The sequence below is a fragment of the Neopsephotus bourkii genome, unplaced genomic scaffold (assembly GCF_033783945.1).
Source record: "Neopsephotus bourkii isolate Nb327-2 ecotype Australia unplaced genomic scaffold, CSIRO-AGI_Nbou_v1 NB_962, whole genome shotgun sequence".
Taxonomy (NCBI): Eukaryota; Metazoa; Chordata; class Aves; order Psittaciformes; family Psittacidae; genus Neopsephotus; species Neopsephotus bourkii.
In genome coordinates, this window is record NW_026901456.1 from 1,100,378 (window position 1) to 1,115,619 (window position 15,242).

The 15,242-nt window shown below is 45.4% G+C and overlaps 1 protein-coding gene across 5 annotated transcripts in view; it reads right to left on the minus strand.

Moving 5' to 3' along the window:
- APP (amyloid beta precursor protein) overlaps positions 1–7,257 on the minus strand; it is a 207,962-nt gene extending 200,705 nt beyond the window's left edge. For 3 of the 5 annotated variants that reach the window (XM_061358982.1, XM_061358978.1, XM_061358977.1), the window contains exon 1: positions 7,031–7,256. In XM_061358982.1, the coding sequence (XP_061214966.1) occupies positions 7,031–7,087 (57 nt within the window). In that variant the 5' untranslated portion in view covers positions 7,088–7,256. Of the gene's footprint in view, positions 1–7,030 lie in introns of all 5 variants that reach the window. The other 2 variants (XM_061358980.1, XM_061358981.1) reach the window with 2 other exon arrangements.
- Positions 7,258–15,242: the final 7,985 nt, after the last annotated feature.

Sequence of the window (15,242 nt, forward strand, 5' to 3'; positions counted from 1 at the left end):
TTTCAAATCTATTAGGACCAAATAACTGTATTACCTAAATTTGAGCTGTTTATCTCTAAACTCCTCCTTCATAGTCTGAAAAATCTTGAAGTCCAGTATTAATACAGTTCCCAAACAACGCAGGGTTTTGCTCACTCTGCCCCCTGAATCCATCTGGAACTCCTATTAAACATGCTCTTTGTTCTACCAATTGCAATCCCAAACAGAAATTACGTAAAGCATACAAACTGTCATACTGGATCACACTGGTAGCTGCTCTGAAAAGGAGCAATTTTTAAAAGCCTTTAATAACAGGTACAACCAAGCTTGCCCCATTCCTGTCACCTACTGTGGTTGAATAGATAAGCTCTGCCCTAGGGGAAGACAGACTAGAAAAGGACAAATAGAGAATTCCTATCTGGATTAGCTCAAAATGGGTCAGTGGAAACTGAAAAGTTATCCATCCCTGAATGAAGCCCCTTAGGGATTTCCACCTTTTGCAGTGACTTGATGCTAACCTTCAGCAATCTGGAACTAAAGAAGGGTTAGCTGTGAGAAGACTGCTCATACACTGCTGCAGGTTACAAGAGGGAAGCTAGCGGACTAACACCTTAATTAAATGCTATTACACAGACTTCAGCAAACACGGTTTTAGAGGTTCATGCTCTTCCCCAAAGCAGCTCCTTGTTCTTTCAGCTGGGCTAGTTCAATTGCTTGTGCCCATTTTACAGCTTGGGTCTCTGAAGCATCTGCCAGAAGATGACACCTACCAAAGAAAGTACAGCTTATTTATTTCAATGTGGCATAAGATGACGTAAGATAAAACCAGCCTAGAGAGGGGTCAAAGAGCACTGAAAAGGCTGAACTTACATAGTGGTGGCCATTGGTGAAAGCAGGAAGAGCAGCTTTCAGCAGCCACCTCCAGAGCTAGGCAGGCTGATAGCTGAACAGGAGTGTTTAACTATCACTTGAAAGGAGCAGCCAGGTAACAAAAAAGTCCTGGTTCATATGCTCCTCTGTTTAAAGCTCAGCTGTCCTACAGTCCATGGAATGCCATCAGTTCACTAGGTTTGCTTCTTTTGGACAGCCTTGTAAATCACCGCAATCTACACCTACGTTTTAAGTCCTCAAGATCAAGTTCTCCTGAACTTGCTGGGAGGACCATCAAGAAATCAAAAGCCAGAAGTCCTGCCTCACAGAAGAAGCCACAGCACTTATAAAGCTGTCACACTGGGAGCTACAGTAAAGAAACCAGAAATACCTGTAGCTATCGCTCTCCTGTTTCTATCAGAGGGCAAGAAGCCTAAAACACACAACTATAGAACAGCAGTGTCCTTATCGCCAGTAGCTGGTTTAAGGTTTTCCCCCTTTCTAAAAAGCATTACTTATTTTAATACCTTTGCATTCATGCTTATCATCTGAAAAGCATGTTTTCTGAGCCACTGCAAGATAATGACATTAATTACATTAATTAATCAAATTTAACTAATTAAATTAAAATGCAGAATGTATTGCCCCTTGCCCATATCTCCATCAGGTGAAATTTGGATTTGTACTTATTTGAATCATTGTCAAGCATGTTTTCACAACATGCAGTGTGTCGAAACAATCCTATATCCTCCACATAGCAAGGAGCTTGAGGTATGGCATTCTATTTTTTATTAAACACTCATATATATATATATATATACACACACACACACACACTAATTGACTGTCTTGACAACCAATCCCCCTGAAAAGAAGTTATTATCCCCCTTTATTTCTCTTTTGTTATATGACTAAATTCTCACAAGGAAGCTATTTTTGGTATACTGGAGACATCTCCAGAGCTTCTGGAATCTACAGCAGAGCACACCAAGATTTAGTAATCAGGTTGGTCCCTAAATGCTATTTTTAAATGAAAATTAATGAAAAAAGATGACAAATCTCCAGGTTTCAGAACCAATGTCACACTATAATCAAGGGCAGAAAAGTGACTTACTTAGAGCTGAAGACTCAAAACCACGTACCAGCCATTACTGGCTGATATTCTCAGCTGGTCTGGTATCACCAAAAGGGATAGAAATTTTGCTTTCAAACATTAACTGTAGGTGTTTCTAAAGGACAATTGGGGAAGAAGGGCAGATTCTACATCAAGTTGTGGGAACAAGGCCTCATTCAAAAGACTTCATTCAGTTACAAACAAAACCAAAAAGCAGGTCAGGGTGAAAGTTTAGCTTCTATTAAGAGGAGGCCTTTGCCTCCAAATTATTCCAGGCCCAAGCCTGTTACCAACACTGCTCTTGCCAATCCTCAGCCTAGCGACAGCTGCTGTAAACTCTCATTGCAAGAGCACGCTCTAACAGTTAACCAAGCTTACAGGAAGTCATTCAGTATTTTTTTCAATTTGCTTTACTTCTAATCTTCTTACACCACGGGATTTTTTTTCAAAATCCCCAGACTTTAAATCCAGTAACACACAGCTCTAGACTTACGGGTTAAAACCACACCAGACAGCTCACCTAACTTCAGTGAACCTATTACCATATACAGATCCAATTATATTTTTATCAGGAGAGGCTAGAACTTCATCCCTTCATTATCTGGATATAAGCAGATATGTAAGTAACTATTGGTTAAATACATTCTATACACTAATATAATGTATATACACAGACATACACATATGGTGATTTTAATGTCATACATTAATTATGCAAATATATCAGGGATTTCAATTCACATTTTCATACATTATATAGACACAGGTGATTTTAATGCATTATGTGTATGCATACACATAGACCTCTGACAGATACAAATACTTTTTTTATTAAATCCAAATACTTTATTTTTACTCCTGGATATTACATACATTTTTTGAAAGATGCGACATGTCAAAACAACACTTGCTCAAAGAATTCAGGATTAAGGATGCAAATTAATCCTAGAGACACTGCGTTAAAAATAAACAAGTAACAGCTTGGAGACATGCTTAAATGCAAAGGTGAACCAACCAAACCAAACACAGATGAGGCAGGGTGCCCAGCAAGCGTGCACAGGCTATGCTCTTGGAGCTCCGTTTTCAAGACGCAACTGCAGTGCAGCCTGGTCTGATCCCAGAGCTGGCCCTGCTTTGGGCAGGGGTTTGGACTAGAGTCCTTCTGGAGGATCCTGCAATCCTATCTAGTAATTTCTTAATCAGGTCTCCACAACCAACAGCCTCTGTTAATTATTTTACCAAATCACTAAAAAAAAAAAAACAAAAAAAAACAGAAATTATTCTGCTCAGGAAAACAGCTAGCCAATTCACCAAGCAGTTACATGAAGTTACAATGTTCTTCAGCTATTTTGCTAAGCTTTGTATTGGAGAAGAACTGCCAATTAAAAGAAACGGTCATCCCTCTTTTTTATACAACTTACAAACCGTTTATTATGCTTTACAGTTTATTAAATACATGCAAAGGGAAGTCATGAAAAGCCATCAAAGATGATCTATACTTGTAGGTTTGCCACACAATGCAACTCCAATCAATTACAACTGATTAAGAAAGATCACTTGCATCTGTCATATAAATGGCTCATGGGAAAAAATGGAAATAAGAATCTATCAGCTCCCTCATGTTTTCGTACCTGTTTTGTGAAGCAGCACAACAGCTGATCACCCACCCCACCCCCCCCACCCTGAAAACGCATTTGAAGAGAAAGCGAGTCTCAAAATCATCTGCTGCTTGTTAATCAAACAAAAGGCAAATGAGGGAGCAAAGGAGATGCTGCATTTTTCATTCATCTCATTTATTCATCTGACTGCCAAGGTTCCTGATGGTGCATCAGAATCGACAGCGCCTGCCCTGCCCCACTGACACATGCAGCCACCCATACCAGCACAGCAGCGTTTTAAACAGGCAGCGCAAAAAGAGACCCTCCAACAAACGCAACAGCTTTGCCAGGGGAATTCGGGAACAGAACCAATGGGAAGAGGAACCAAAAGCCTGTAATGGAAGGCAAGGAAAGGCTTCATTCCCCTTCCCACGTTACAAAGCCATTTCTGACGGTCTGCTTGAAAACTAAACAATGAAGAAAGAAGTATTTAGGGTTTTCCACTTAAAGAAAAAAACTGAAGAAAAAAAATAAGAACCTATAAAGCACTATACTATCCATTAAAAAAAAAAAAAAAAAAAAGAAAAAAGCTGTCAGTCCATGTAATTTTTGTCAACTAACCTTCCAAGAGCCAGCCTGCATGATATCAATGTGTTAACTTGATTTCAGTCAGCTGGTAAAAGAGTCTCACTTACAAACACAGAGCTAGAGCAGGCCAGCAGAAGAGGCATGGCAGAAATCCCAATAAGCTCAGTGCGCCGATTAGAACATGGATCATTAACGTAAATTCACATGGATAATTACTGTCAATTTATCTATTGAAATCAGGCTATAAATAGAAAGATACTAAATGGAAAAAAAGCTACTGAAAAATCCAAGTTTTGAAAATTATGAGAGCTCTCGGCTAATGGATTTCCTAACCCCAGTATGATTCACCTGAGTGGCAGAAGCACCATGCTAAGCAACCACAACATCACTAAGGAGTATTTCCTTTAAAGCTACATAAATAAATATTAATCTCCCTGCAATTTTAGAAAGGAATTCTTCATGTGTAATATAGAAAGAATTTGTTTTGTTCCAGCTTTCCCTCCTCCTTATACCATTCCCTGTAACTGTAAAAGCAAAGTGCAGGTTCTTTCCTGCTTTCTGCAAAGCATTTGTTAAAATGGCAGGGAAAAATGTTTCATTTCAGAAGATCTGAAGAGAGTCTAACTCAAACATCAGTCTCACACTTTAGTATAAGAAGACAATTCCAGTGCAGTAAATGTACATACAAAATTCCTATTATGAAATACCTTTTTATTACAAAAACACTTCCCAAAACGTCAACCCTTGAGTATCAAAACTGACAAATGCGGGTCACAAGACAACCAGATGCTAAAACCTACCCAGCTACCAAACATCTTAAAAAAAAAAACAAAAAAAAACACAAAAACACAAACAAAAAACCCAAACAGGATAAATGCAAAGCTTCCAATGTTTCATGTTGAATGACAGAACAAGATCGAAAGCTGTTGCAAAAACATCAGTGCTCACTGAAGCAAATGCTTCAAGGCAAAAGATGTCTCTGAATATTCTGGATTCTCACCGAGGCTGACACCACTGCGGACGTCTCTGAGTACAGATTCTCCTTTGAACGGTTCTGATGCAAAATCCAAGCCCCCTTTCTTGTGAGCACCTTTACAGTGGCAATGCCTACACACCTATCTGTAAGGCCAGGGTGGCAGGGACACAACAGAAATGCCCATCCCTTCGTGGTCTATCCTGACACACAATCTCAATAGTAAAGCCACATTTTTTACTTCAGTTGCGCAACCAAGGCAGAGATTTCCTTCTGTTGCACTCAGACAACAAATGGTTGCACAAGCTGATAAAACCCAAATGAGTTTTGGAACTGGAAGCTTTAAACCTCTGAGCATCTTTACAACTGCTCAGCTTGATAAATGCTGCTCAACACTGGCAAGAACACTCACTGAAGCAAGAGCCTGTGGCTGGCAGCCTAGGCACCAGGGATGGAGAGCCAGGATGAAGAGCTGTCTCCTCTTGTGTGCCAGGTACCAGGGTACCTCCTGGGAAGGGCACCTGAGCCACAAGGCTGCATCCGCCTCCCCAGGGGACAGCACAAGCTTCAGGCTTCGCTTCCTGTCTCAAGGTCGGCATTCACCTCACCTCTCCCATCCCCTTAAGCCCCTAGATGCAGAAGTAGAGATTAATACTAGAGAAGAGCAAAAACTGAGGTCTCAAGGCCAAGGTCTGGCAACCAGGGACCAAAAGAGACTAGAAGATAACTCTCCTCTCCCACACATTTTTGCGTGGGGGAGCACCGACACCACCCATACCGGCTCCCCTTTTGAGGTCCAGACTTGCGCACCTCATCAGGATGCTCCCGGCTCCCCCCTCCCCGGCAGGAACCGCGGTGCGCTGGCACCCCCGGCCGGAGGAGCGGTGCTGGAAACCCCTCCAACCCCCAGCCCCACACAGAGGGACCCCGCTCGGAGGGTGGCGGCAGGCCAGGGCGGGCAGGGGCGGCCGCGGAGGGGCGCGGGCTGCTGGCGGCCGCAGCGCGCACGGCGGCGCGTCTCTGCTGCACTGCAGAGGCGCCATCTTCTCGCGGCTCCGCGCCGCCCGGCACCGGCCCGCGGGGGGAGGAGGAGGAGCAGAGGGGAAGAAGGGGAACACGGCACGGCCGGGCGCCAGCCACCGCCCCCTTCCCACGCAGCCCCGCGGCCGCACCGGCAGGGCCCCTGCGCCAGCCCGCGGGGACATCCCCACCGCCGCCTCGCACACCTGCCTGCGGGTGCGCCATGGGGGAGGCGCTGCCCTGCCCTGCCCTCCCCCGGCAGCACCCCCGCAGTCCGGCTCCGCGCCCCCCGGCTCCTGCCCCGCAAGGGGATGCCGCCAGGTGCCCCGCCCGCAGCGCTCCCACACGCAGGGAAAGTTTCCCTTCCCAGCCCCAAGCGGTGGAACCCTCTCGGTGGAGCCGGCGTCCCCGCGGGGCGCGCTCGCCCCTTCCCCCACCCTGCCCATCGGCTGGCGCCGACGCCCCGACCCCCGCCCGCCGCGCCAGGCGGCTCCACGGGCGGCGGCCGAAGTTAACGGGGAAGCGCCCGGCAGTCGGACAACGAAGGGAGCCGGCCCCGGCAGCAGGGACGGAGCCGGCCGCTCGCAGCCCGCCGCGGACACGCGTGGCGGGGGTGGCTGGTGCCAGTCCCGGGCGCTTCCAGCCCACTTCCTCCTCGCCGCCCCGCTCGGCGGGAGCAGCCCTATTGTTCGGTGGCAGGAGGGCGACGGCAGCCAGGAAAAAAGCCCCCCCGCCACCCGTCTGCCTGAAAGTGCCGGAGAACCTCGTCCGCCCCGCCCCGCGGCGACCGAGCCCCCGGCGTAGAGACGGCTGCGGAAAGACAAAGCGTCGGAGAAGCGCAGAAGGACGGCGGGGAAGCCCCCGCCCGGCTGCCCCTGCCCCGCTTACCTCGAGAGCCCGAGCGGCGCCGGAGGCCAGCAGCAGGAGGGCTAAGTGGGGCAGCATCGCGGCGGCCGGGAGGGGGGGGAGGAAGGGAAAGAGGGAGGCCGGCCGGCGAAAGACGGCAGGGTCCGGCTGTAAATCCGCGGGGCCGCGCCGCTGCCGGGGAAAGCGACTGAGCTGCGGCGGCACCAGCCGAGCGGCGCGGCGGGGCCGGTCAGCTGATGGTCCGGACCGCCCCCGAGCGGGCGGTGCGGCCCTCCCCGGCCCGACCCGGCTCTCCCCGCCCCGCGGAGACCCCTAGCGGCGGCGCCCGGGCGGAGCAGCGCCTGCCTGAGGCCCTCAGCGCCGGCGGGCCGGGCGCGGCCCCACCTTTCTCCTCGGGCCCACAGCATCGCGGCGCCCGTGCCTGGCTACCGTGGGGTGAGACCTGAGCAGAAAGGCGGCTCCACAGGCCTGGGCCCGGCGGCGCGGTGCGGCCTCGGGCTGGCTCTTAGGCTAGCCTTAAAGCATTAGAGGGGTTGCCCTCGTAGCGGTAGTTCGCAGCTGCAGAGCCCTTCTCCTTGGCTGCTTGGGCACCATCGATAACCGTTTTAAAGCCACCGCACCGCCCTGGTTGCTGCTGCTGCAGGAGGGCCCCCTCAGGAGTCCCGGGTCTTCGGTGCGCCATCACCCCTCTGCAGTGTTCTGTACAAGAATGTAACTGCCATGATTGCAGGGTGTCCACAAAAAAACCCACCAAATCCAAACACCTAGGTGATTTGGAGGCTATTTAACAAGTTCTATCTTTCCTGGCAAGGCCATACACCAGCCTGGGATCTTCAGTCGCTATCCAGATGGAGGTAATGAGCAAGCATAGGCAGGCTGTACCTGAAGTGCCGGAAGCCTAAGAGTTGTGCTTGTCAGCGTCAGGGAGGCAGCTGTGGTCCCCATCGTAGTCCTTTGCCCACTGCTAATTGCAAGATCAATGCAAAATTTGTGGGACTGCTATTGGTAACAAAGGCACACGGGAGCATTGGCAGAGCAGAGATTTATTGCACTTGAAGGAGAAAGAAAGAAAGCTAAAATGTAGGGCTTTTGTCAGCTTGTAATCAAGAGGCCAAAGCAAACTACTTTCTTAGCTTCTCAAGTATTGGTATAGTAAACCTGTAAGGAGAGCTGAAAATGAGTATTAGGAGAGTTTCATGTTGAAAGAGCTGCTATTATATCCAAAATTCAGTGTGACACCACCTGACCCATTCTGCCTCTGACTGGTGGACTCCATGGCAGCATCTCTGCTCCCACCAGGGCTCCAAAGGTGGCAGCTAGTGGACCCATCCTGTAATAGGGACCTGCACCCAGGCCATGTAAGCGGCAGGAGGTGGGCATCTCCCTAGCATATGGCTCAGATCAGAAGCCTGGGCTCTGTTGTCATCATTGCCACTCTCACACTCATCTTCTGTTGCGGTCAGAACTGAAATCCACCGAGGCTCTTGGCGAAAGCTGCACCGGATGCAGGTGGCTGCTCACACACCAGGGGAGAGCAACCTGAGCTGCTGTGTGCAGGCAGGCTGCAACATGCTGAGGGAGACCCTAGCACACACTGATTTGTCCCCATAGCCAGGCCCTATACAGTTAGAAGACTGTTCTTAGACCAGTATGAATCTTCTCATCCAAGTGAACAAACCAGCAATGTATGAAGGCTTTGGGGAGCTGCTTGTCATGCTTACTGAATATGAGACATCTCTGACAGGCAGATAACAGATGAGGCTCCTCCCTCCCCTGCAGACATACAGATCTGAAATATATCCAACGAGTGCAATTGGTAGGTGCTTTTAAGAGACATACTTCAATGACACAACACAACCTATAAACTGAGTTAAACAGCAACAGTGGCAGATTTATCTGTAATAATGTAATACTGTTCTGGTTCTTGGGATAATGATCACATGGCTTTGAGGGGTTAGGGAAGGATTTGCTGTGCACATGTTTCTAACTGGTTGGCTTCTATACTTGGCCATTGGAAAGGCAGTGCCATGGTTGCAGATAACCAGCATCCTGCTGAAGCTGATGGAGGTGATTCAAAACCAATTCTTCCCAGAAACAATGGAGGCAATCAGAAGGAAGCTTTCTGCAAATTCGGGGGGGGGGGGGAGGGGGGAAGGGGGAATATAAAAATAAAAAATTAGGCTTTCAAGTGGGATAGATGGAAGACCAAAATAAATTCATATGGCCCTTTTGTTGTAAGTTGGCTTGGTAGGTCTTTGTAGTCACTTCCTCCTAGTGCTAAAATCAAACATTATTTCCAGTGCTGCTTCTGTGGATGAGCCAAGCCTGATTCCTTCCTCACAGTAGGCAGACTGGAGGTCCTTTCTCCCCAGTGGCTGGGAGTGGGGCAGACAAGTGGGATTGCACACTTTGGGGGAGAGCAGGAAAGTTCAAATGAAAAGGTAGGGAAAGGCAAATGTACTGGAAAACATCTGTAAGATAGGTGTTTCCATTTACAGCCAATAAAAACCAGTGACAATATCCAAAATCCAGTGACAATATCTGAAATCCAGTGACAACATTTGCTAAGATTTCATGAAGCTAGCCACACTGAAAGGTCGTAACTAAAGACTCTTCTGAAAGCTGTTTGTAAGGTGTACAAAATTTGGAGACGACCTGCTGGTAGGAAACAAAGCAGAGATTGTGTCCTATTTTTCCACTCCACTTTTCAGGATCTCTGCAGAAGGTCCAATACACTTTTTTCCTTGCTTTCCCTACTTGTCATCTCAGTATAGAAATTCAGTCATATCAGGCCTTGGAAGCTGTCCCAGCTGGCATCCAATGAAGCCTGGTACCACCTCAGAACAGGGTGAACAATGGAAATGGTCTTTCCAAGGATGAGAGCAGCACAGGCTGGATCACAGCATGATGGGACTTTCGAATCTAATAAAATGCTTTCAGCATGTTATCCCAAACTTTGATCAGATTTGATTTTCTCTTTAATTGCTGAGCTTTGTTATTCAGTCTTAATCTGATAACTTTCAAAGTGGTGAGCAAGCATGCATGTCAAGTTTCATTTTTTGACCACTTCTGTGCTCTGCCTGTGTATGTGCAAATGATGTTTAATATTATTTTACAACCTTTCCATTTTAATATATTACCTATATGGAAATATTGTTCAGCCGTACAGTTTTCTCATTGAACACTCATGAAGCAAGTGGACCTTATCCACAAATGCTGATATTACTGTACAATAGGCAATAAAACACCTCAGCCTGCTTCATAACCTAATAAATTCCAGTGGTAAATAAGTGAAGAGGCATTTCACCTATGTTTTGTTGCCACACTCACCAAAGCAGCACGTTGTCGGGTCAGATGTATATTTTGTCCTGAAAAGAGTCCTTTCTTTTGGTGGAGGGAGAGAGATTTTTAAATTCTCCAGCCCCCCTCCCAAAACAATATCTTACTGAAGGTGTTTCTGGGGGAAACAAAAGCAGTATCGCAACCCTTGGAACATGCTTCAGTTACTTTTATGCAACAAACCTGCCCTTGATGCTCCCATGGATCTCCCAGCAGAGAGTTGTAATGGAAGGATTAATGCATGTTTTCTGAAGGTGGACAGGCAGCCTGTGGCATGGACACAATGACAGCATTGTCAGATATCTGCAAGTAAGTACAAGTGGTTTTGTAGAATACATGTAATTTACCAATGTTTACTGAATTTCTGATGTTGGATGCTTATTTCATGCACATCAACAAAATTAGTGTTATTAGTCCAATTCTCAGCTGTATTTTTTCTTAGTAACGATGATTCCTCAGACAGATTCTTTCAGTACAATGCTACAGCCAGTACTTTAATGGAGATTTCTCCATCTGCTCTCAACTCTGAGAAGAGGGCTCCAAGTTGGCAAAATTGAGTTTTGATTCAGACTTTGATGCTGACTCACTGTCTCCTTCTGGAGTTGCTTCACTTCAGTGCTCACCATTTTCTTTGCTGGGGATAACACATTTTCCCTGCCTTTGTGATTCATAGAAGGAGCGAACAAAGCACTAGGGTTAGTGTTTCTGAGAGAACCTCTGCAGGTTAAAGGCTTGGATCCTACTGAGGTGGCGCCTTCTGTGTTAGTCCCAGTTAAGGAGTTTTTCTGTACACTGAAAAGTACTACAGCATAAATTGCCAGATTTATTTCAGACAACTCCAACAGGAATTAGTATTTTCAGATAGTATGGAATTAATTTTAATGGGAAACCTTTAGGTATTGTGCTACACCTTGAACCACTGCAGGTATTATTAATCTGCTCACTGTCATGCAAGTGTCCTTTAGAGACAATTTATCCCTTTGGAGTCAGTCTGCAGCCCTGAGAAAGAGACTCTCTAAATATTAATCCGAAATAGGAAGAGAGAGATTCTACCTAATCAACCCTACACAAGTACATGCTGTTGGCAATGACAATGACAATAGATGTGGATATGATTTCAAATAGCAAACAGTTGATCCTTGTCTGAATTCTGCAAAGCACCGTCAGTTTTTGGCTTTTACGGGTGCAGCACGCAGTTAGGTAGGCAGTAGCCATAGCGACCTACTCAAATGCAAATGATTTGTTTTGCATAGCACAGAGGTATTAAGAGTAGATGGTATCTACTGGAGCAGGTACACAATACAAATGGCAGAGCCGAGCGACTAATGAAATCACAGTCCAGAATCCCAGGAGTGCTCAGCTGAGGAAATGAAATGGAAATGCAAACAACAGTAATTGCTCCAGTGATTAGGATGTGAGCATACATGGCCATCACGTCTTACCAAACAGATACAGTGTTGTTACACCTTCTCCCTTCCTTGACAGAAGCTGATGCTGCTTCGTGATGGTGTAAAGAAGAGATCTTCAGGATGGCTGCTGCTTCATTTGATTCTGTACCCCTGATGTTGTGCACCCAATTACAGATATTCCTAGCAGAATCTGGGCTAAACATTTAACATTCCTTTTTTTTTTTTGTTCACCACTTCATGCACTGAATCTTCCTAGATATTTTTGGCCTCATGCCTTGTGGTCAATTTACCAGTAAAGTATTGCAGGTGCGGGCTTTCTGGTGGTGGTTTTCCTCACCGTCCTATATGCAAACAACTCAATACTAACATGCTTTTCCCCAACAAATAAAACAGTCACCCGACAGTACAACAGGCCAATTTTTTTTCGGGCAAGTCTTGTTTAGCACTGCTCAGAGGACAATTAGCATTTCTGAAAGGCTAAAGCAGGCCCTTGAGAGCCTCTAACTCCACAGGAACTCCAGAGCAGCTATGCAAATGATAGTTAGCTATTTGCACCCCTGTAACTGAAAGTTACAATGTGCTTTTGCATGTTGTGAAGGCCACCAGATGAAATGGTTACGATGCTCTCAGCCTCTTTTCAGCAGCTTGCTCTACTGTGATTTGTATTCCCAGATAAAACAACATTGCAGTTTGTGGTGTGAATATCCCAAATCATTAATATTTCACAAAAGTAGAGGCAACTAACAGGATGTATTTGATTTCTCTCAATATCTGAGTGCACTACTAAGCTTTTTTGAGCACTATTCAGAAGTCATTAAATCTTTTTTCTTTTTTTTTTTTTCTCTGTTGAAGATTTACTCAGTATTTTTGTCCCCTCCTATGCTTGCCTGGTGCTTTGCCCATCTCTCCACAGACACAGCTCTAGAGCTTTGTCCACAGGTTCCTCTCCATGGGATCTAGCTCTTCTGCAGCTTTGCCTAGAGCTGGCCTGCTGTCTTACACGTGTCCAACCCTCCCAAAGACCAGGACTTCTTGAATACTCCTCCCAGCTTTTGGGTTGTTGTTACCTCCTCTTCCATAGTATGAGATTGACTATATTAACACCTTATTTCCCTTACAGACTTTATACATGAGAGAAGGATGTGGCTGATAAATCAACCAACTGCACAGTAGTGAAGTTATTAAACAAAAGTCTTGGTATTTTTGAAGTCCAGGCCACACAAGCCTTCCATGGTTATTTGAATGGATCCCAAGATAAAAAAGAGGCTGCTAGCTGGGTAAAAGGAGCTGTCTGTACAGTTAGACACGGTGCTTTGTTTCAACACTGTCTTGGAACTGAAATAAGAAACAAACAGGAAATTCGGCAGATGGTGTATGTGTGTATATGTATACATAAAATACGTCTTCGATTCAAAGTTCAGTTAACTGAAGACATTTGTACAGAATGAGAAAATACATTGTTATTTTGATTCTTTCAGCATAGTGCCCCACATCCTAAAATACCTGCTAATTGCTAACACAGCAGGTTGAGATGCTCAAAGACCCAAAGACAATGCTCGACTCGATTTTGAAGGTGTCAGCTAGTTTGCAGTGGTGAAATTAAAACCAATAAATTTAAGAACAGTAATGGACCCAACTTAATGCAGAGCATTTGTTTGTCAAGAAATTTCAACAAAAGCATCCCTATTCCTCAGCTTGCTTATAGGAGGCTTAACTCCCCACATGAACTAGCCTTTCCTCAACTGTTCTTGAAGAAAAAAAATATACTAGGTTTTCTTAAGGCTGTGAAAAGCTGAAGCAGTCAAGAGAGGCTGTTCAGAGGAAGTGAAATCTGAGGCCTTTACGTTATAAAATGATAAATTTGGCTGGAACACAACTCCACCGATATTCAGCAGGTGATGAAGCCATAAACCTGCACTTCAAATGTAGACAAAAACACTGAATCCAAGAAACTCTTACATGGGTACAATGATTTCAGCAGTAGCTGGGTGTGTATGTGCCACAGGTTTCTTTCATTTCATTCCCTATACAGCCATTTGAGAAACTAAAAGCATTACCTGAAAGACCGTGGCTCCAGCTGGAGGGATGGAAATGGGAGCTATAAACAACAGTGACGCTGCTGTAGCCCCAGATGCTGTCTCTGTAAACAACTGGGGCTTTCACTCTGACAAATGGCATCACCCTCCACAGTGCCAATATGTTTGCATTCCTAGTGCCATGCTGCAGCAGCATTTGTGGTAGGAGGAGTGGGAGGTAGAGGCTAAAGTGTGCATCTGTAACTTGCCATTTGTAAATTCATATTAGGAGACTGTGAAAGAGTGTCATGGAATAGCCTGCACGGAAAAAAGACAACTCCATTTCTGTTACAAAAATCTGGCCTTTTTTTCAAGATTGCAGTTCAAGCTAAGTTGTAAGTAGACCTGAAAATAAAGGGAAAATGTGCTTTAAATTAAAAGTAATTCTTCTTGTTGGCTTCCTGTATTATTACATGCTGCAGAGATTGCTCATGCCTCTATGGTTATCATCCAGAGGTGAATTTATTTTGCAGAATAAGATGCAAGAAGGGGGAAGAGGAGGAAGCTTCAAAATATTACATCTTTTGCTGAGTCCTGTTATGGACCCTCCCTGCAGCTGTAATTCACCTTTGCCAGGCAGGCTGACTCAGTGTCCTCAGAAATTTGCACTGAGGCATTTTCTCATATATTAGCTGGTGCTGAAAATAATGTGGCTAGGCTAATACGCACACATGATCAGATTACTTGGTGAGACAGTTGATATCATTCTGGGACAAGGCGCGGTATCATCTCACATGGCCTTGAAAATTGGCTGTAGGGTGGCTATCAGCACATGGGTATCACAAACTGTTATTACAAAGCATATTGCGCAGTGCAGCTATGCAGATTAGGTGATCATCAAAATATAAATGAACTCTTCCGAGAGATTAGTTTCTGTAGAGTCTCATAGTAAGACCAAAATCACTGATGAGAGGCCAGGAGCATAATAAAGCAGCTGCACAACAGTACAGGAGCAGACATGCTCAGTCCATCTAGGAATTGCAACCATCTTTTATAAAATACTCACAGTATTAGAAGCATGAAAGTTTGATCACCAGCCCATAAATCAGTGACTGCAGGAGCTTTGTAATGGATGGTTTTGTGCTGAAGAAGGAGGAAGGGAGCAATTGCAATGAAGAACCGCAGACTGTTCTGTATACAAGAATAATGCCATTCGTAGATATTCTGCGTTTTGTAATCACCCTGCAATTTCTCTCAGTAAAAGGATTTAAAAATATTTCTACAAGTTGATTTGGCATACATCTGCCTTATTCCTTTATGCACACACACATGAAATAATAAAGAAAAGAGGACATATCTTTCCCTGACTTACAGCCAAGACACAAAAACATACCGGGAGTAGGACAGTAGATTAAATTTCCTTCTCCAAAGCAGAATTTGTGACATGCGCTCACTGGTTCTATTGGAAAA